The following is a 21,074-nucleotide window of genomic DNA, read 5'->3' on the forward strand; positions in this document are numbered from 1 at the left end:
AACAAACCAAAGGGTTCATTGTACATTGATTGTGTAATTAATGCCACATCATTTTTCAGAGCTTTCTCTTTTTTTTTAAAATAAGAATATGTCAAAATTTCACTTCAGTTCAATATTTCAAGGCAGTAATAGTGCAATTACAAGATTTGTGCCATATTTGGCTATTACATATAAATGTATTTCAGAAAAAAACATTGATCATGGACATACTGAAGCTTTTCAACATTCACTCATCACAAGTAAAATCACATTGATGAACACCAAAACAAAGTACAATTGATCAGGAGAAAACAGTAGAGGCTGAATAAGAAGCTGTGATTGGTTGTCAAGGTAAATAAGCTAGGCTCAGTACTGCCCATTCGATCAAGGAATGCTGGGATAATGCAAGTGTTCTTACCAACTCCTTTTTAGAATGAGGTCAGTGAGCTGAATATATGACTTGAGCTTGCACAGGTACATGAAACTTCTCGCTCGCTCGGCAAAGAACCTTGAACCAAGATAACAGTATAAGCCAGTTCGTAGTTCCTTTCTGCGCATGATCAAAAGATTCTGCACATGATCAGAGGAAGATCATTTGTACTAAAATGACATGGTGGTTTAAAATCTAATGAGATAAGCACCAACTTTGATGTCTTGATTATTCATATATTCTTTTGAATTGTGTTTTTCATTTACATCCAAAAACAACAATGCGTCCATGAACGACTGGTATTTCACAGTTTGCCAAGTCCATTGTGCAACATGCTATGATATGCATTCAAAGTAGGAATGCAACAAATACCTTCATAAAGTGTTCATTGGTGTGCTATTCTAGTCACCTGGTCCATTCAATTTCTTCATCCTGCTATGTAAGGCATGCTTACGTAATATCTTGCTTTGAAATCTGCCTATCATAATGAAAGAAATGAAAGGTCATTTGACCAAAATTGTCCATGAGTAACTACGAACTGGTCTATTGCCTTGTGCACTCTTGGTTGTCCATCAAGTGATTAGAAATACATGTACTGTAGCTGATAATTATATGGAAAAGCGTCAGTATGTCTGTTTTCAGTGCTTTTTTTTTATTTAGGAGTACCAAACACTTCTTCATCTGTTCATGGAAGATGGTAATTTACGCTGGAAGGTTAAAGATCTATACTGCAACCATTTTATATTTCTTATAATGATTCAAGAAATGCATGCTAATTCCATGTTCCAAGAATTGGCTTTTTGTACTAATTTGATATAAAACAAATGATATTTTTTACATGTATTGTATGAATTAGAGTATTGTTATTTATTTTATGTTGATGCAAAAATAAGAAACATGTACACCACAATATCCATGACTTCTGGTTTATTTTATTTGCTCTCCTTTACAAGGAAAATAAATAAATGTAGAATTTGAAATCCAAACTCATGGTACAATTTCATAACATGACATAATGGATAGGTAATTCATATGGCCAAGTTGAAGGAAAAGTTAATCTAGAGTCAATCAAGCACAAAGAGTGATCTCACAGATTGACATTAAAAAAAACCCTTACAACTATTGGAAGGGTCACGGGACAGTGTGTATGTGTTTGTAATGTGTGGCAACATGGATGGTTCTTACATAATTTCAGTCAAGTCTGCATGAGTCATATTCTGAGTAGAAGCAGTTTTCTGGACCAGATCAGCAAGATATTTTGTTGACCTCTTTGAAGTCAAATATCACCTTTAGTTGGAAACAAATTTGTGGCCAAGAGATACAAATGAGGCAGACTTGCCTGAATTTTCTTTTCGTTAAAGCGTTCCCCTTCCCGATCAGAAAGCTAATAATAAAGACGACTAGATCTATAGTACACAAAGAAATGATGCAGTAAAAGAGGGGACGCAACAAATTACTTTCTAAATATTTGTATAATACTCATTGCTAAACATCTACTGATCAACATTTAACACTGATTCCAAGAAAGACATACAACTTAGTACTCAAATCATTCAATACATAAAGCATATCCATGGTAAATATGACCCAAAACCCCTGAATTTAGGTGTAATTGACTTGATATGTAATGATTTACTCAAATATGAAATAAAACTAAACCATTTCAATTTAAGGGGGTCGTAAAATTCAAGAAAAAATCAGAATATTCTTATTAAATAGTGACAGTTGGCATATGAAGTACAATTATGTTGCACATTTCAAATTTTGCTTATGCAATTAACAGCAATTTACAAACCCACTTTGGTTTATCAATTATTTCTGTATTTTATATAGAAATATGGAGAGATTCAAAATATGTTATATATATCTCCCCAAAACTACATTGCATTATATCAAAACAAGTTTGTTTTTACATACATGTACCAGCGAATGTATCATTGACAATGCTGGTATGAATGCCTGTTCAGACACAGCACACAAAACACCTCTGAAACATTTTGCAAACAAAGTAATGAAATAGGCAGCAAAAGGAAGAACTGTTGAAGGGTAACATGATGGAGACATCCTGCCTGGCTCTAAGAATGGCAGCTGTGGAACATTGACATTAAAGCTTGTCTTTAGCTTTCATTGGTAAAAGGACAGAAATTTGAACTATACTCAAGCATCATCGAACAATACAACATAACCCTACGGAGGGGGGGTCATTTGGGAGTGTTACATTGTCATCCCTGGCAGAGAAATCATATTATATTTAAGTCACACATATGAGATTATCTGTGCATTTTTTTTTCCTTCCTTGGTGTTTTATCATCCATATGAACAATATTTTATATTGTACAAAGTCCATGAAAGATCAGCATTTTCTTTTAGTCGACTACCTCCTTTCCTCTCCATTAGATGTGGTGTCAAAGCTATCATCTCTTCTGATATTCAATGTCATCTTCATCAATCTGAAATGAAAAAAAAAATGAGAGAGGGGGAAATAGGACAATTCAAGATGTTGTTGATGTCAGCAATAACATTATCTCCAGAATAATTTTATAACACTGGACAATTGACGGACTGAAAGCATTCCTACTCCTTGTTAAATCAGAAAATATGTGACCGATCACCCCAAAACCAACAATAAATCGCCCCAAATCAATTTTGAGATATTTAACTAGCAATAAAATGCACATCCTATGCTTTAAAGTGATATATTACTTGTCAAAATTGATCAACAATTACCCAACCAAAAACTTGATTGAATGCAATGGAAACTCAGCAAAGAGAATGAAAAGACAGATATGAAAGGTCATTGTATATACCTCTGGATATTTTTCGGCTATAAGGTCAATGACGGCATCCACGAAGTCGCCCTGTATAACTATTTCCTCTCCAGACACGGATGACCCGCAGGAGAAATGCCTCCCAAAGAGTTTAGCAGCATCTTTTAATGAGACACCTATTACAAAAAAATAAATAATAGAATAGACGTTCAGGATCCTGTTATACAAAGGTTAGCGATTAATTGTACACTTGATTTTCACGAGTGACTGTTCATTGTAGTTTAATGCAATCAATCATAGAAAGAGGTTCTAAGATCATTGCTAAGCTTTGTGTTACAGGCCCCAGATCTCACTAAAAGACAAAGAATAAGGTACAGAGTAACAGTGATATACAGGAAGAAAATAATATAGTGTACTTCTCTAGAACTAGACAAGAATTTTGGTATAAAATCAAGGTTTCGTATGAGAGAATTCACTTCAATTTCACAAAATTCACTGTACGTTATAGAGTGTGCTTTTATTTGCATTGTGACATAAAATGTGTAACAAATCACAAGTGATGATAGCATTTGAATGACAATGTTCCTGATCACCTGGTGCAATCTGTCACAAGTGGTGAGAGTTTACAGATCACTGCTGGAGATAATTAGCATTATATTCCACATACTAAGAATCTTGCTATAGGATTGGTCAGAAGTCTGTCACGTGATCAAGGGTAGTTTCCCCCATCAATCATCACTCGCAGAGAGGGACCTCTTTTGTTTTGATGATCCTTTTCAGCCCATAGTGTCATAATGCGTTACGCATTGGGTTGAGTACGAGCAAAATGAAGAGGTCATTGCCACTCGATTTTTTGGTCCATTTTTCTATATCACCTATAGTGACGATCGCGCAAGATCTAGAAAGGCGCACGCAGTATGCATACCAGCTAGCAGTAAGATTTTGCTAAAAAGAAAGTTGTTGTGACAGTAAAATTCCATTGTGAGGTCACAATAAACCTTAAAACGGATACATTCAAGCATTTTGTAACAATTTTGCCACCCAAATTGAAATTTCAACACTTAGTAAGCACAACCTTTACCCTTTTTGTGTCAGCTGGATCTGAGGACATAACTGAATCTGAACAAAAGTTTATATCAGACATCTCCAGCATTTTTTTACTAAGTTTTTATCATTTAAAGTGGGTTTACATTTCATTTTTCATTTAATACTTGTTTCTCCACACCTTTTCCAAGCTTGACAATGATTAACAGAATGAAAATCCAGCCTAAGCCATTTTATTTAATTCACAGCTCAGTGTAAAGCAAATATCGTCACAATGACCTTGGTGTGTGGGGGAGTGGGGTGAGGCGCAATGCACTCTTCGAAGTGTTTTGGACGAGGAAACAAGTTAAAAAAGGTAAAAGATATCTTCAAATAAATTTTACTAGCTAAATTCAACGTGTTATTCATGAATAAGGTCTACTTTTATTCGCATAACTATTTCAAAGTTCTGCGCAAATAATTTTTCACTAACTTTTCAAAAGTAAGTGGTGCTCACTCAAGCGGAAATATTTTTCGACAGTTATATCGTCATTTGCTTAAATGGATCTGTACCAATGTTAAAATTTGGAAAAATCTTCAGGATATTACAAATGTATAATTTTACAGGACTTTTTCTAAGTGTAAACTTTTTTTTGATACGCACTGTAGAGATGTATGTCCGGTTTCTTCTTTTATAGTGGTTCTCAATGCGGAATATAAAGCAAAAAATCACCTCTTGCAAGCTGGATGTACTCGCTATCTTTCCGAAGCTTCGGAAAGACAGCAAGAACATCCAGCTTGCCTTGTAAGTGATAGTTTGCCCATCACCTGCACCAACGGTGATTATTTGCTATCTATAGTGAGTAATGATAGCATCTTAATGATAATGTCACCTGGTGAAATCTATCACAAGGTGGTGATGGTTTACAGATCACCACAGGAGATAATTAGCACTATCTATATTGAGTGGTGAAAACGTCTGAAACCGCTCCACGACTATTACATACCATGCGTCTCTAAGCCTCTGACAACGGTGACAAATTTCTTCTTATTTCTTGATACTCTGCCAACTGTGATTTTAGATTTTTCAACCTGCTTCTTTGCTTTGATCACACCTCGTCCACCTGAAATGCCAGAAAGGAAAAAAAAAAGAGGAAAACGCTTATTATGAAGTGGAAAATTCAGAAGACATCAAATAGTGAACTGTATTCTTTTGAAATAGCAGATTTCTGTAAAATTTGATGTATTGTATTGTTAAATTTCATTGAAAATGTGGCTTTTAAAGGAGATAATGGGATATACAGGCATGAGACAAAAAAAAAAGAACAAAGCACATAGTCTGGTGTAGGACGGAAGCAATTTATTGCACATAATAAACAATACAATCAATAGTAAAATTCAGCTACATGATAAATTGGTAACATTTGTGCTACATGAGCCAGGACTTGCTAAATTCTCTATCCACCCCAGCCCCTCCCACTATTGTTTTCTCCTCCCCTTTTCTCTTCCTCCAAATCCTCTCCAAATATGAATGCAAACATAAACTGACCAACTCAACACAGATAGCTGCCAACATAAAAAATCCAAGCAGTTTAGCCATTGCTTTTGCAATACATGCAACTAGTCTGGGTCTTAATAACCAACACACACTCATACCGTGAATAATGTCAACGTCATCCTCGTCACACCTTCAAACTTTGACATACAACATACTGGGTGTGCTTCATCTTCTGATCGCATAGTGGAGAATAGAGATGTGCACAAAACATCAGCACCCCACAATTAAAGACTCCTTGCTCTCTTGGTCATGATTCACATACATAATAAGGATGTGATGGTGATAAACATGGCACACTTCCTTTAAAGGACTGTCAATGGTCAGTGTGGTTCACTATGGATGTACAAATTCAAGTTCATTAAAGGGATACTCCAGGCTGAAAATAATCTGATTTGAACAGATAAAAATCAGACATCAAAACACTGAAAATTTCATCAAAATCGGACAAGGGATAACAAAGCCATGGCATTTTAACGATTTGCATTATTCCGGTGAAACAGTTCCAGGCATGTCTTCATGAATATTCAATGAGCAAACTGATGATGTCATATCCCCACTTGTTCTTTTATGTTTCATTACATGAAATTAGGATTATTCAATTTTTTTTCTAACAAGAACTAAAAAATTGATTGACATCTAAATAAGTGCATTCACTGCGGCAACTTATGTCAATTATCATGGAAACATATCATTCCCACATGAATGAACAAATGAAACAATTATGATTTCATGTAATAACACAAGAAAAGGGAAATGGGGATATGACATCATCAGCCCACCTAATGAATACTTATGACTAAGTGCATAGAACTGTTTACACAAAATATTGCTAAACTTTAAATAAATTAACTTTGTTATCAGATTTTGATAAAATTTTCAGCATTTTGCTCTGTGAATTTCACTCTATTTATTCAGATATAAATATTTTCTGCTCGGAGCATCCCTTTAACTTCCTTGCTTGAAGTGGCATGTAAACCAATAAGGGAAGAGTAAAGGCATTGAAAAAGTTGATGTACCAATCTGACAGGCTCCCTAAGTAGCCAAAAGTTTCACAATGCAAGGTAGACATACCCCTTTTTTGACGTTTCTTGGCTTCATCGGTTTCCGTTGCATCGCCATCGGTAACCTTCATTACTTGCTCGAAGATGTCGGGGAAATTATCCTCCCACCATTTCTTGCATTTCTCGTAGTCTGACATGTACTCGCAGTATTCAAAAGGCAATGAACACACTGAAAAACAAAAGCAAATGGATTGGTTAAGTTTGTGTTGTGAGCATGAAGCATGAAATCAGAGAGAACACCACATGGCCTGTATGGCAAGTAAAACCTGCATTTAGGACATTGTTGACTGGTGCTTACCTGGCTCCAAGTCAGAGCCTGTATTCTTAAGTCATGTTTAACTTAGACCACGGTCTAACTCTGTGCTAAAATTATGGGGAGCCAAAAATTCCAAAATTCTGTTTATGTTGTATATTTTTTGTTTACTACTTTATTTCACTTTGCTTTCATAATGAGGGAAAATACTTAAGTTATCATTCCAAGACAAGTATGAACAGTTTGGGTGTCATATGTCTTAAAAAATTGGATGTGTACTGTTAGGGATTTGTGTCCCAATTGGCTCTCCATAGTTAAACCACAACTTTAAACCAGAGTTCAGAATACGGGCCAGAGTGTTCATACGATGGATGCTTGGGCACTTTCTGCCAGCCATATAGGACCCAGGGCACTATGTTTGCTTTTACCTGACAATTAGGCTGTAGAATGCTCTTACAGTGCCTATGGGCATCATACATTTGGCTTCTGGGGCCCGTTGCATAAAACTTTTTACCTGAGAAAACTCGGGTTGTTTTTACCAGAGTTTTTGCCCTGTGTTAAAGTCAATGGCAGAAATCAGACTAACCTTAGTTTTCAGTTTTTACCAGAGTTTTCTCAGGTAAATTTTTTATGCAACGGGCCCCTGGATAGTTTCTAGACAAGAAGCCCCTTCCAGTTTTTTTTTTCTCCTATACATTTTTATGAAATATCTTATGGTCCTTAAATTAAGATTGCTGTATGGATATTATGCAAGACACCATTCGTCAGCTGTCTAGTTTCAATGAGTATGTTGTTCTTACCAGAATCAACTCCAACTACTCGATTTCACTTCACCTCTCATATTAAAAAAAAAATGTTTTAGCATTTTCACACCTTACCTTGAATTCACATTATTTTGGTATTTACACAAATTTGTAACATGACAGCAGAAGTTTTATTCTCGTTTTCACTTTTCCCCTTTCTAAATTCAATTGAGTCATTTTGTGATACATGTACATACTGTACATATGAATCTAATAAACATGAAAAGTACAAGAACAAAAACATGATACAAAATATGTAGCATTCTTACATCCACAATAACTAACTTCCAGGGGATAGTTAGCTCTGTCCCGCGTGCCTGCTTCTGCTGCTCCTGCCATTTCTACTGGTTTTGTACTGGAATCTGAGTAGGTCTATATGAAAGTAAGAAATAATAGTCAAATATTATCCAAAGGGCTAATTCATAAAGCTGCTCTCAGTAATACTCGGATAAGATTGTATAGGATCGGATAAGATCGTAGATCTCAACGTGAGAGTTCAAGTCCCGCTCAAGGCGCTCATGTAGAAACACATCTGACAAAAATCTGATGCTGTAGCGTTTTGTGTAAGCGTGCATCACCACTGCATTCAGTGTACAATGTAGGTGTGAATGCAGTTGGAAAACATTTGTGTCCATCAGAAAGGATGTAAATGTTAGTACCGTGTGTAGGAGAGTCAGAACCTAAGCAAGATAAAACCAATACACTATTCGTCAAAGAGTAGGGTGTTCACCCGGTGTATTGCACCTGCCAGTCCTGGCAAACTCTTTCTTCCCAGTTGTGGAATACACATATCATTCTGAACATTTTGTTTAGATTTTGTTTTTTATGTACCAGCAAAAAGTTTTGTACTGCCATTAACACTTAAAGTGGATTTATTGAAATGGGCTGCACTGAAGAGACAGGGGGTTTGATTTTTTTTTCATTACTTTTGTAAAACCAAACAGAGCCAAATTATGTATCCAAAGTAAAGATTTACCATAGCCCATGGAATTTGTCATGGATTATATCAAACAGTTATTCACAGATTTCCTTTTACATTGTTCATCTTTCCATATTCCTTTCCTGAGTAATTAAAGAGAACATGAGTTTCACTGGCAGACAGGAGGCAAGAAAAAAACAAGTGGAATGCCTCTGGCGGTCTCACCTGCATCACGCGATTCAATATAGCAGCAGTGCTGACTTTGAAGACTACTATAAAATAATTATTCACAAAAAACACCATTCATATAATGATACAATACTACGTTCATTGACATTTGACCTTGATCATGTGACCTAAAACTTGTCAGTGATACTTGATTACCCCTAAATCCACATTTTATACACTATATCTGTAAACTTCGAAAGTTATGACAGCAATCTAATAATTACCTCTAAAAGGACCAAAGTTCAATGACCTTAAATGACCTTTGACTTTGGTCATGTGACCTGAAATTCGCATGAGATGTTCAGTGATACTTGGTGACTCTTATGTCCAAGTTTTATGAACTAGACCAATTTACTAACAGAGTTATGATGGTAATTCAACAAATACCCTCCAACATGGCCAAAGTCCATTGACCTTTGACCTTAGTCATGTGACCTGAAACTCGCACAAGATGTTCAGTGATACTTGGTTACTCTGATGTCCACATTTTATGAACTAGACCAATACACTTACAGAGATATGATGGTAATTCAACAAATATCCCCAACATGGCCAAAGTTCATTGACCTTAAATGACCTTTGACCTTGGTCATGTGACCTGAAACTCGGACGAAGTTATGATGGTAATTCAACAGATACCCCCACATGGCCAAAGTTCATTGACCTTTGACCTTGGTCATGTGACCTAAAATTTGCACAGGATGTTCAGTGATATTTGATTACTCTTATGTTCAAGTTTTAGGAACTAGACCAATAAACTTTCAAAGTTACTGTATGATGATAATTCAACAAATACCCCCAACTTGGCCAAAGTTCATTGACCTTACATGACCTTTGACCTTGATCATGTGACCTGAAACTCCCACAGGATGTTCAGTGATACTTGATCACTCTTATGTACAAGTTTCATGAATCAGATCCATAAAATTTCAAAGTTATGATGGTAATTCAACAGATACCCCAACATGGCCAAATTTCATTGACATTTGACTTGGTCTTGTGACCTGAAATTCGCACAGGATGTTCAGTGATACTTGATTACTTTTATGTCCAAGTTTTATGAACTAGACCAATAAAATTTCAAAGTTATGGTGGTAATTCAACAAACACCCTCCAACATGGCCAAAGTCCATTGCCCTTTGACCTTGGTCATGTGACCTGAAACTCGCACAAGATGTTCAGTGATACTTGGTTACTCTGATGTCCACATTTTATGAACTAGACCAATACACTTACAGAGATATGATGGTAATTCAACAAATACCCCCAACTTAGCCAAAGTTCATTGACCTTAAATGACCTTTGACCTTAATCATGTGACCTGAAACTCAAGCAGGATGTTCAGTAATACTTGATTAACCTTATGTCCAAGTTTCATGAACTAGGTCCATTTATTTTTTAAGTTATGATGACATTTCAAAAACTTAACCTTAGGTTAAGATTTTGATGTTGATTCCCCCAACATGGTCTAAGTTCATTGACCCTAAATGACCTTTGACCTTGTTCATGTGACCTGAAACTCAGGAAGGATGTCCAGTAATACTTGATTAACCTTATGGCCATGTTACATGAACTAGGTCTATATACTTTTTCAGTTATGCTGTCATTTCAAAAACTGAACCTTCGGTTAAGAATTGGTGTTGACGCCGCAGTCGCTGTCGGAAAAGCAGCGCCCTTAGTCTCACTCTGCTATGCAGGTGAGACAAAAAGGAGAAAAGGAATACTATTTTCTGAATATGATGTCAAAATCCATCCAAAAATGAGATTGCAGTATTTACAGTACATAGAGTTATCGAGTTGAGTTATTACTTCATCTTTCCATATTCCTTTCCAGAGTATAAACAGCTAATACTGTATATCATTGACCTACGGCCCCATGATCTGGTAGACTTTTCAGAATATTTGGTACTGGTATAGGCCTATCAATTGCATCTGTTCTCTTTTGCATTTTACCCAATGTATTGTTTTCAAACATGCAAATAAATAAAATGCATTAAAAATTCTTGAGCTATTTTAAATGAAACATATATGCACGGAATGATCAAATTGACACTAAATTTCTGTAATTAAAAAAATATGGATATAATAATATTGTATGAAATACAAAGAAGACTGTAAAAGTGATAATAAATAATGTGATAGTTTCACTGGCAAATGGGAGGCAAGAAAAGAGAAGAGAAAAGGAAATACTATAAAATACTGTTTTCTAATTAAGATAAAATCTATTAAAAAATGAGATTTCTGTATAAACAGTTCCAAATTTGTGCTTGCTTGCTTCGCTCGCAAGCATCTTTTTAGATCTCTTGTTCCATCCGCTATATCTGACCACCTCCAATTTTTAAGTCCTATACGCCATCATATTGTTAACTTATTTTTAGGCAATTTAGTCTTTTGAATCACTTGAATATAGAGCGCGCAGCCCAGCCAAGGAGCTCAAATTCTAAATGATATAATGCACATATATATGTTCCCGTATGAGCTGTCAAAGTGATTATTTCATCAAGTATCAAGTAGGCCTATTACCGTAAGTAGATTTGAATTCAAAGTGTCCCAACTTTTGACTTCACTGGTCACCCTAACGAACAGTGATTCCCAATTTCATGATAATGCCAGGTTTACTCTGCCTTGTGCATCAGATGATATAAAATATTTAAAAAGGAATTCTGATAGTATGTACATATGGTATGGTGACCTAAGTCTGCACATGTATGCATACAGTATCTGTGGGATTCGAATTAAAAGAAGATATGTGACGACCAATAACTTTACACCTGCAATACATCTATAGGCAGATATTCACTAAAAACTCAGAGTCAAAATGGTGAACTAGATCCATAACATTGGATTTCAATCTCGGTCATTTCATGTAAAACAGTAAAAGCGTCAAACTACAGCTTTTCTCGTCAAAATGATCCCTGAATCATGTAGGGTCTATGATTGAAGTGAATAGGTATGCAGACATATATGTACATTGGTTTTCAATGTGCAACTGACTAAAAGTGACAGAGTGGTCTTGAAGAGGAGGGAAAGAGGGGTTGATGGAATAAAAGTTTAATTACTGTTAATTTAGTGAAAAAAGTGGTGACAAATTTCACGACCAATAAATAGATTCTAAGAATATTGATTCATTTATATTGAATAGTTAACTGTCTAAAAGTGGCAGAGTGGTCTTGAAGAGGAGGGAAAAGAGGGGTTGATGGAATAAAAGGTTAATTACTGTTAATTTAGTGAAAAAAGTGGTGACAAATTTCACGACCAATAAATAGATAAGAATATTGATTCATTTATATTGAATAGCTATCTGTCTAAAAGTGGCAGAGTGGTCTTGAAGAGAAGGGAAAAGAGGGGTTGATGGAATAAAAGGTTAATTACTAAAGATTTGTTAAAACTAGTGACAATACCACGAACAGTGTAGAAAAACAAAATTAATAAATATGTTTTACATTCATGACGCTTATATTCGTTATTGATTTCGTATGTCCTACTCACTCAAAAGGTCAGGGGAGAAAAACAAACCACTAAATAAAATCAATATATCATAATTCGTGACTGTTTTCAAATATTACTGCCTAAAGGGGGGGACAAGTAAGCAATTCAGTGAATCAATGTCAGGTCATAGCTCACTCGATCGATATTTCGCTTGAATTTACATTGCCTGGGAGGATTGCTATGTCGACCAGCTGTTTCGGTTAAGTTTACGCATGTGAGCGTTTACTTCATTCATGGACTTCTGACTGGACTGTATCTATTGAAGTACGCTATGTAGGGACAGTGATTTTCCGTTTAAAAAAATTGCCTTTTCCGTTTCAGAAAATCTCAAATTCCGTTTCAGCATGTCAGAAAACGGAAATTCCGTTTCCCCATAGACTTTGTACACACGGAAAAATGACAATTCCGTTTACACATTTAATAGCAAAATCACAACACGCACACTCGCACTGGTCAAAATTTGTATCTGCTACTGTACCAACAACACAATAAAATCCGTTCTAATCGGATCTATGCGGGTGCATAAAATATTTCTACACACCCATTTTGCATGCATACATCCTCACCTTTCATATTATTAGCATTATTTCACGGTGAAATGATATTTCATCGATAATTTTGGGGGTTTTTGGACATCGTTATCATCAGTCAACGGCTATTGCCAATCCGCCATCTTGGATTTTAAGACCACGATATCGTGCTGTTACATCTTCAAACGTAGAGGGCAGCAACACACGACCGTGTAAGGAGTTGAACGATATGTGTGCATGTGAAGCCCAACCCGGCCGGCCGGGTACGGGTACGGTGCGGGGTACAATCGAGTGTGCTGATGTCAAGTGCAGTCACGATGTGTGAATTGTCATGATAGTAGCGAAGTGAGATCGTGTTTTCTGGGTTTTTTGGGCAATTTAATATTCTCATTTTGTTGTGATTTTGGAGTAATTTCTGTTGCTATTTCTGTGTATTTTGAGGGAAAATACGTTTTCCGTGATTTTCCGTTTGAAATGCCACTTTCCGTTTCAAAAGGCCCTTTCCGTGAATTCCGTCCGTTTTCCGCGATCGCGGAAAATCACTATCCCTAGCTATGTGATTGGTCTAAAGTTGCGCGTGCTCAATAGCCAGCGCGTTATAGGCTAATATTTTGTGTACTCTGCACATGTTGGTAAGTTGTGATTTGTCAACATTGCACACGTTCACTTTCTAGTGGCGTGACGTTCGCCAATCGCGTGACAAAATAAAAACATTGATTATTCATGAACCATTGCTTTTGATTCATTTATAAATTTTGCTCGAATTTTTGATACACCTGAACGATGGCATCAAGAAATCAAGAAATATTTGTTCTTTGGTCAGACATTCAAGATATTATTTGTGATGCTTCTAAGTGGCCGCGTAGGATAAGACGATATTTCTGGACAAAGAATTTGAAGCACTGGGAAAGGTGTTTAGTAGCAGCCTTTGTTTATATTAATGGATTGAATCCTGTCGTATTCATGGAATGGGTCAACTTGTATGGATATGTCGCGATCGTTCAGGTGTCTCTAATTTTGAAGCCCTTTTTTTACTATATGAAGGGGGCAGATCTTATAGGATTTATGCCTGGAATATGACAACTCGACGGTATGAATATCTGAATGGTGAACCCAAGTATTATTAAAAGGTAAGATTTTTTCTTTTATGATTATATATTAAACTAATATTAGAAGGTCATGAATATTCATTATGTAACTGATTGCACTGAGGTAGGCGTGTTTTAAAATGTGAACAGATCGCGGGGCCATGCGTTAATCAATTCTATCCATTAATCATCCAACTGATTTCACTCATCACTGAAACGGCGAGCAAGCAAGTTGGTTTACGATGGCGTGGTCTAAGCGGGAGAGAGATCCATCACTCTTGGATATCCAGCATTTTCGGAACCCTTTTTCTTTTCATTTGTTGCTTTCTCAGACCGACACATTTTTGTAGAAGTGGCTCCAAGAGAAAAGATTAATTGCAAATCAAATATACTGCGATGTTTGTACGAGGCCTTGCAAACTTGTGAACTGTGCAAAGAGGAAGGGCGGAAAGATTTGGCGGTGCAGGGGAAGTGTGACATGGCCACACGAGCGAAACTTTTCTGTACACAAGTATTCGTTCTTTGAAGGGGTGCATTTTGATGTAAGGGAGATTCTCATCTTTCTCAGGGAATGGATACTCGGGTCCCCACTTCACAGGTGTGCAGTAGAGTCCGGAATGGACTACAAGAAATCGTCTGTTGATTGGGCCAACTTTCTCCGTGATCACTGCAGGAAATTTGTAAATGACCTGTATTACGAGAAGAACGAAAAGCTCTGAGGAGAGGTGGAGATAGATGAAAGTCTCTTTGGACGGAGAACGAAGTATCATCGCGGCGATCCCAGAGGATTGAAGATCTGGATCTTTGGGATGGTAGAGAGGAAAACCAACCGAATTATCCTCTATCCCGTTGAGAAGAGGGATGAAGAAACCCTGCTTCCCCTCATCGAATGCCACATCGAGAAGGGATCTACAATATATTCTGATGGTTGGCGTGCATACTTCAATCTCAACCAACATGGATATCGCCACTTTACCGTTGAGCATTCGGAGAACTTCGTCCAGTGATATCGTGACACAACAACGGGAGAGATAAAGATCGTCCACACTAAGATACCATTGAGGGATCGTGGAAAATTGCCAAAGATCATTTCCAAAAGATGAACGGAACGAAGATCACAACATTTGAGGGGCACCTTTGTGAAGTAATCTGGAGGAATAGAGTTGTGACGAACCATCATTCGATGATCCAGAGTTTCCTCAATCTACTTCGTGAGCACTATACTCTGCGGCGAAAACCAAACCTGGAAATCAAGGTGCCATTGTTTGACACATGGCATGCAGGCCCATCAGACAGACTCGTGCGGGAGGAGCCGTAATCCCAGCACCATCACCAACCAACATCGACAACGCTGGACCATCGACGGTACGTCAACGATCACCGTCACCGTCGCCCATTTCCGCCAACACCAAGCGCCTCCCATCGCCATCATCATCATCCCACTCATCCCCATCCCACTGCGGTCCAAATAAGATGGTTAGGAAGAAAGCCAAGACGACTACAACTTTACGCCACCCTGAAGGTTTTGTTCCTGTGGGGAAGAATGGCAAAGAAGTGAAGAAGAACATGAAATCTGAAAATCCATACAAGATGTCAAACTTTGTTCATCTTGAATGGTCGGACTCGGACAGTGATTTCCAATAATTTTGTTTTTATTCTCTCTCTTTGGATATTGGACTTGCAAATTCTGCACATTCAAACTATGCTTTATTCTGATTTTTAACAGGAATGAAAAGGAACGTTAAAACTGAACTTTGCATGGGATAAGACTGATCCAGACTACTTTTTAATTCATTTCACTACGGCAAGGATTGTCATCTTCTTATTTAGGTAAGTAAATTTCTCAATATTTAATGTCATATTACTTTGTTTAGTCATAGAAGTTGAAAATTAAATTTATGATGATAAATCATACATTTTGATTTGTTTGCACATCAGTCTTGAATAAAATTATGCAATTAACTTAATTCTTTTTCTAAAAAAGGTATTTTATTAAATTTTGATTTGCATGGATGCCCTCCCATTATTACAGAATAAATATTGCTTTCAGTTTGCTGAATAATGTAGAGAAAGTTAATCAGTACATGTTTACCACACTTAGCCCTAATTTATATAAATGCATTTTTAAATTTTTTATCAGGATTTCGACAAGAGAAGGAAATTTTGGCTTTTTTTTTTATTTATTCACCGTATAGACGGGATAAGATTGACTTATTTTTCACCAAGGCCCCAGGCGAGGCAACTTTGGTAAGTGAATTTCAATTTTTTTGAATAATTATATAGGAAACAAACATCACAATGTGTATAGCAACTTGTAAAATATTGACGACTCAATATACAAACAAATTAATACGATAATTCGATTTATTCAGTCTTAATTGATATAAATGCATTTCTTAAAACTTTTATCAGGATTTCGATAAGAAAAGGAGCTTTTGGATCTTTTTGGATTTATTCACCGTATAGACGGGATAAGATTGACTTATTTTTCACCAAGGCCCCAGGCGAGGCAACTTTGGTAAGTGAATTTCAAATTTTTCAATAAAAAAAATCACAATGCGTAGCAACTTGTAAAATAACCGACGACTCAGTATACAAATAGCCAATAATTTGATTTATTTAGTCATCTAAAGAAAGTAATTTGGAAATGTTTGGATGTCTCATAAATATTGCTTATGAAATCTTCGATCCCAGATTCTGATATTGTTTATTGGACTTACGTATTAACGATAGTTTATATTCTATGACTCTTTCTCTTTATCAGGATTTCATATGATAATATTCCCCAGACGGGACAGAACTTTGGAATTTATTTCATCAACATGTTCAAGGCCCCTGACGATGCTTCTTTATTTTGAATTTCGGGTAAGTGAATTTCTGATTTCCTAGATTTACTGAATAAATAACCTGCAACTATTTTGTGAAAATTAAAGGGGAATCCAACCCAAATAAAAACTTGTTTTTATAAGAAAGAGAAAAATCAGACAAGTTGATAGGTGAAAGTTTGAACAATATTGGACAAACAACAAGAAAGTTATAAATTTTTAAAAGTTGTAAATATTGGTAATCACTATACCTATGGAGACTTCAAATTGGCCGCATATGGGATGTCATAGTGATGTAAGGCAAGGACTACTCTTCTATGTACTCCAATACATATTATGGCTAAAATGTCATTTTTCCCAAAAGTTTGATTTCAAATTATATTTTTCTTTCATGAGGACATAAAACAATATACTACCTGGGTTATATTTAGATTACTGCCCCAGGGGAATGGGTACTTAGGAGAAAACCACAAATCCCTGATAATAAAGTACATGGCCTATGGGAAAGTTGTCCTTGCCCCTTGTCATAATTTACTTACCCTGTTGCCAATTTGAAATCTACATACTATTAGTGATCTCAATTTTAAAGCAGCTACAACTTTCTTATTGCTTGTCCGATTTCTTTCAAACTTTCACCATTCTGTTTAATTTATTTTTCTCCTTCCCAACACAACATTTTATGGCCAAGGCTGGATTCCCCTTAAAGTCATGCTTGGCCGAACAAACTACTGAAAAGGATCAATATCTCATCATCAGATTTATTTCATGAAGCGTCACTGACATCAAAGAAATGTCTTCTTTGCTTGAAATTTGCATTCTGGTTACACATGCATTGCGACACGCGTTAGAAAATCAATGTGAGAAGGAGGGGAAAAAGAAACTCAGGGGGCGGGGTTCCTATGTTTACCTGACATGATAGTGAATGTAGTGCAGTGAGAATGCCTTTGGCTTTACGTTGGCTGGGCGGTACCTAATCGTCAATGATTCACGTGCCTGCAGGATAGGTAGGGCGTGGCTTGACTCAACTTGATTCTTTGTGATTGGTTTTAATGTGCGCATGCTCACGTACGCACGCGTGTGTATGTACGTTGCTTGGAGAACCACCTTGTTATCCCGCTTGTGTGATGAAATCAGGAATGTCCCTGACAAGTTTGTGCCGCTTATTTCACTTGTAAGGGCTATAAACGACAAACACATATTCACCTTGTATTGCTTGACACCAACCAGATCGATTTATTTAGTCAGCTGAACCACCTTTATCTTTAAAAAAAAAGTTCTGTATTCAGAAGTTTAAATCTTAATTTTAGACTTGAATAAATAAATAAATGTCTTGAATTTCTTAAATAAATAAATATTTCTAAATGAATCAATATTCTTAGATTCTATTTATTATCCGTGAAAGGTGTCACCAGCTGTACATTTAAGCCTTGAAATCCCATAGCTGGTGACAGATTTTAAGAACAACAAATAGATCTAGCCCACTGTGAAATGGTAGCTCTCACTCTGTTTGTGGTTTTTTAAATAAAATTTTGAGAAGCGACTGGAAACATATTTATGGCTTGTCAAAGCATTTTTTGTCCCACTCGAAAACTATGTCCCGGAGTCACTGTCATGAGTGCGAGATTTGTGCGTAGTTCATTTCGCATCGAGAACAATAAAGTGCGGTCGAAATCCATTGAAACTCGTCGAAGCAAGTAAGCCATTCAATAGTTCGAAGATTTGTGTACGGGATAATTTGTGTTTCCAGTGACTTATAACACGATATGGCCTTATGTTTAGCTTTGTGGGGGTAACGTACACTGTAACTTAGATCTATCTAAATAATAAATAAACATACCGGTATTGCCTATTGGCATGATTGGATGACCAATTTTCGTGGGATGCATGGAAATATTGTTACTCGCTGAAGAACAATATTGGATTCATTCCACCTCATCCAATATTGTTCTTTAGTTTAGCTCGTAGGGTACAAATATATTTCTTCGCATCCCACTCAAGACAAGGCCATCCAATATTCCCTAATCCTAAATAATACACTTCGTCCTAATTTAATTATGGCAAGTTCCCCCAAGTCTGCGCAGTCCACCTTGTCTGCGCACACGCATATCTGCGCGATTCTAGTAAAACTTAAGAAGATACGCAACGAGCATGAGCTTTACACATGCAATACATAGACAGGTATTCATAAAAAATCCGACTCAAAATGGTGGAAAAATAATGAATTTAGGGCATTTCATGTGACGGCCTCAAAATGCAGCCTTTCTGAGTTTCTCATCAAAATCCCCGAATCGTGTGCAAAGTGAATGAGTGCGCAGACATTTAACTTTGTTACCTTTTTTTTTTCAATCTGAAAATGACTGCCGGCTGCCCAAGGCTTTCTTTCATTTTTTAATGAGAAATTTGGTACACTTACCGTACTCTTAATCTAAGTTAGGCCAACTTACAGTATCCGGCTTTCTATTTATCTACTTCAATTTTATGGGGTAGATTCTCTGACTCAGTGAGTCAGTCTCAGTACGGTATGCGTGCCAGGATGAAGATCACAGTCTCAGATCTAGCGAGGGAGAGCGCGCTGAGCGGACCGGCATGCCGGCCGAGCTAGCGCTAACCGGACCGTCCCGTCGACAACGCAGCATGCATGGCACTGTACCCAAGCGCAACTTCAACAGTTAGCCGGCCCGTCAGGTTCACTTTGTACAGTCGCCGACAGTCTCTGCGTGCGGCATGGATGTCTTTCGCCAACTCGGAGCTGGTGCAAAATTCGATTTGAAGAGATTCAGGAGTGATGCAGAAAAATTTCAGGTAAATTTTGCGTATAAATTACCGGTATCTACCAGAAAAATGTAGCCTAGCTCTTTCGAATTGACTAAATGAGAGCCCCCGGCCTATTATTCACTTGGCCTTGCAAAAAAAGAGTTGCGTGCCATTAGGCCCGGTACAAGTCCCACATGTAGACTTTCATGTAAGTAGCCTAGGCCACTCACACTAAGTAATACGATTACGAGGTCGAGGTTCGTATATATAGTCACGTATTGTATTACCGGACACTATTATGATTCCAGACGCGCATATTACTGCGTTCTAAAACAAATTCGTACCGTAAGACTTCCGCAATTCAATTTCACAGAGCAATACATAGAACAAGATTGCAAAAACAAGGCGAAAAATCCAACTTTTACCTAGCCTAGCCCTAGCCTAGGCCTAATTATCTCTAAAAATGACAGAAAATGCTTAAAATATCATATAACATAGTTTTGTTTTAACAATTGATATATTTTCTAACGGAAATATGGGCCTGATTTGCCGAATTTCAATCTCGTCCACTCCTTCGATCGAATGATGAGGTGTGGTGTATTGTGGGTGATCGTCGACGGCTAGTTCTCAAGGTACCCGTGCGCGAGGTTTACCGTGAGTAGAGCCGTCGATCGGGAGCGCATCGATAGAACTTGATGAGCGTCACGTTACGAACGCGAGCATATTATTATTGGAAAGTGCCATGGAACATCAAATGCAGCTAACAAGACAAAATAAAATACTGTAAGTTATCAAACACGAATTTATTACCAACATCTGCTCAGATTCGATATAAAAAAGCAAATAATACTTAGAATTTACTCATGATATGATATAAGAAGAAAAAAATCACAAAAAATTGTTCTTACATCATTATAATCAAGGATATCTTTACCCGTCCGGCGCGCGTCCGGAATCATGATGTAATTTGTCGCGCACGAAAATAATTGTTTTTCGTGGAGGGGTATGCGGCAAGTGCGATGCAAAGAAAATGGTTGGTAAATATAAAATAATTTTATCATATTCATAATTTTCATAATATTTGGAATAGCAAGTGTGAATTTTTCTTGATTGTATTTCCTCTAGTTGTCATTTTTAAAGCACTGAAATAAAGGTGTCCGGCAATAGGATACACTGCCATATATATACGAACCTCGTACACCGGACTGTGTTTGACCGTAGATTTGACCACTCTAGGCGACACCCCAATACTTACCCGTGTTAATAAACTGGGACTCCACTCACGCACATTTGGGCCGCCCTAGCTTGGAACTAAGCATCAATATCAATTTAAAATATATAAGTTATGTATAACCTATTTACTAGG

General features: G+C 36.9%; 1 protein-coding gene across 2 annotated transcripts; it reads right to left on the reverse strand.

Moving 5' to 3' along the window:
• Window positions 1-1,321: 1,321 nt before the first annotated feature.
• Window positions 1,322-19,904, reverse strand: LOC129254447 (density-regulated protein-like). Of its 2 annotated transcripts, XM_064115093.1 has the most exons (7): window positions 19,368-19,510; window positions 17,862-18,132; window positions 8,145-8,247; window positions 6,830-6,988; window positions 5,208-5,324; window positions 3,217-3,353; window positions 1,322-2,859 (listed from the first exon to the last, which is right to left on the reverse strand). In XM_064115093.1, the coding sequence occupies exons 3-7, from the start codon at window positions 8,212-8,214 to the stop codon at window positions 2,824-2,826; spliced, it is 519 nt and encodes a 172-aa protein (XP_063971163.1). In that variant the 5' UTR covers window positions 8,215-8,247; window positions 17,862-18,132; window positions 19,368-19,510; the 3' UTR covers window positions 1,322-2,823. The 2 variants fall into 2 exon arrangements, with proteins under 2 accessions (XP_063971163.1, XP_054748888.1); XM_054892913.2 differs by lacking the exon at window positions 17,862-18,132 and having other exon boundaries at window positions 19,399-19,904.
• Window positions 19,905-21,074: the final 1,170 nt, after the last annotated feature.

Source organism: Lytechinus pictus, chromosome 2, assembly GCF_037042905.1.
Source record: "Lytechinus pictus isolate F3 Inbred chromosome 2, Lp3.0, whole genome shotgun sequence".
Taxonomy (NCBI): domain Eukaryota; kingdom Metazoa; phylum Echinodermata; class Echinoidea; order Temnopleuroida; family Toxopneustidae; genus Lytechinus; species Lytechinus pictus.

Excerpts from the sequence above, each read along its gene's own strand:
- LOC129254447 (XM_054892913.2), bottom strand. The coding sequence starts at position 8,214 with ATGGCAGGAGCAGCAGAAGCAGGCACGCGGGACAGAGCTAACTATCCC. Across the intron at positions 6,989-8,144 it reads GGAAGTTAGTTATTGTGGAT|TGTGTTCATTGCCTTTTGAA; the intron begins GTAAGAATGCTA and ends TTTGTTTTTCAG. Across the intron at positions 5,325-6,829 it reads CAAGAAACGTCAAAAAAGGG|GTGGACGAGGTGTGATCAAA; the intron begins GTATGTCTACCT and ends CTGGCATTTCAG.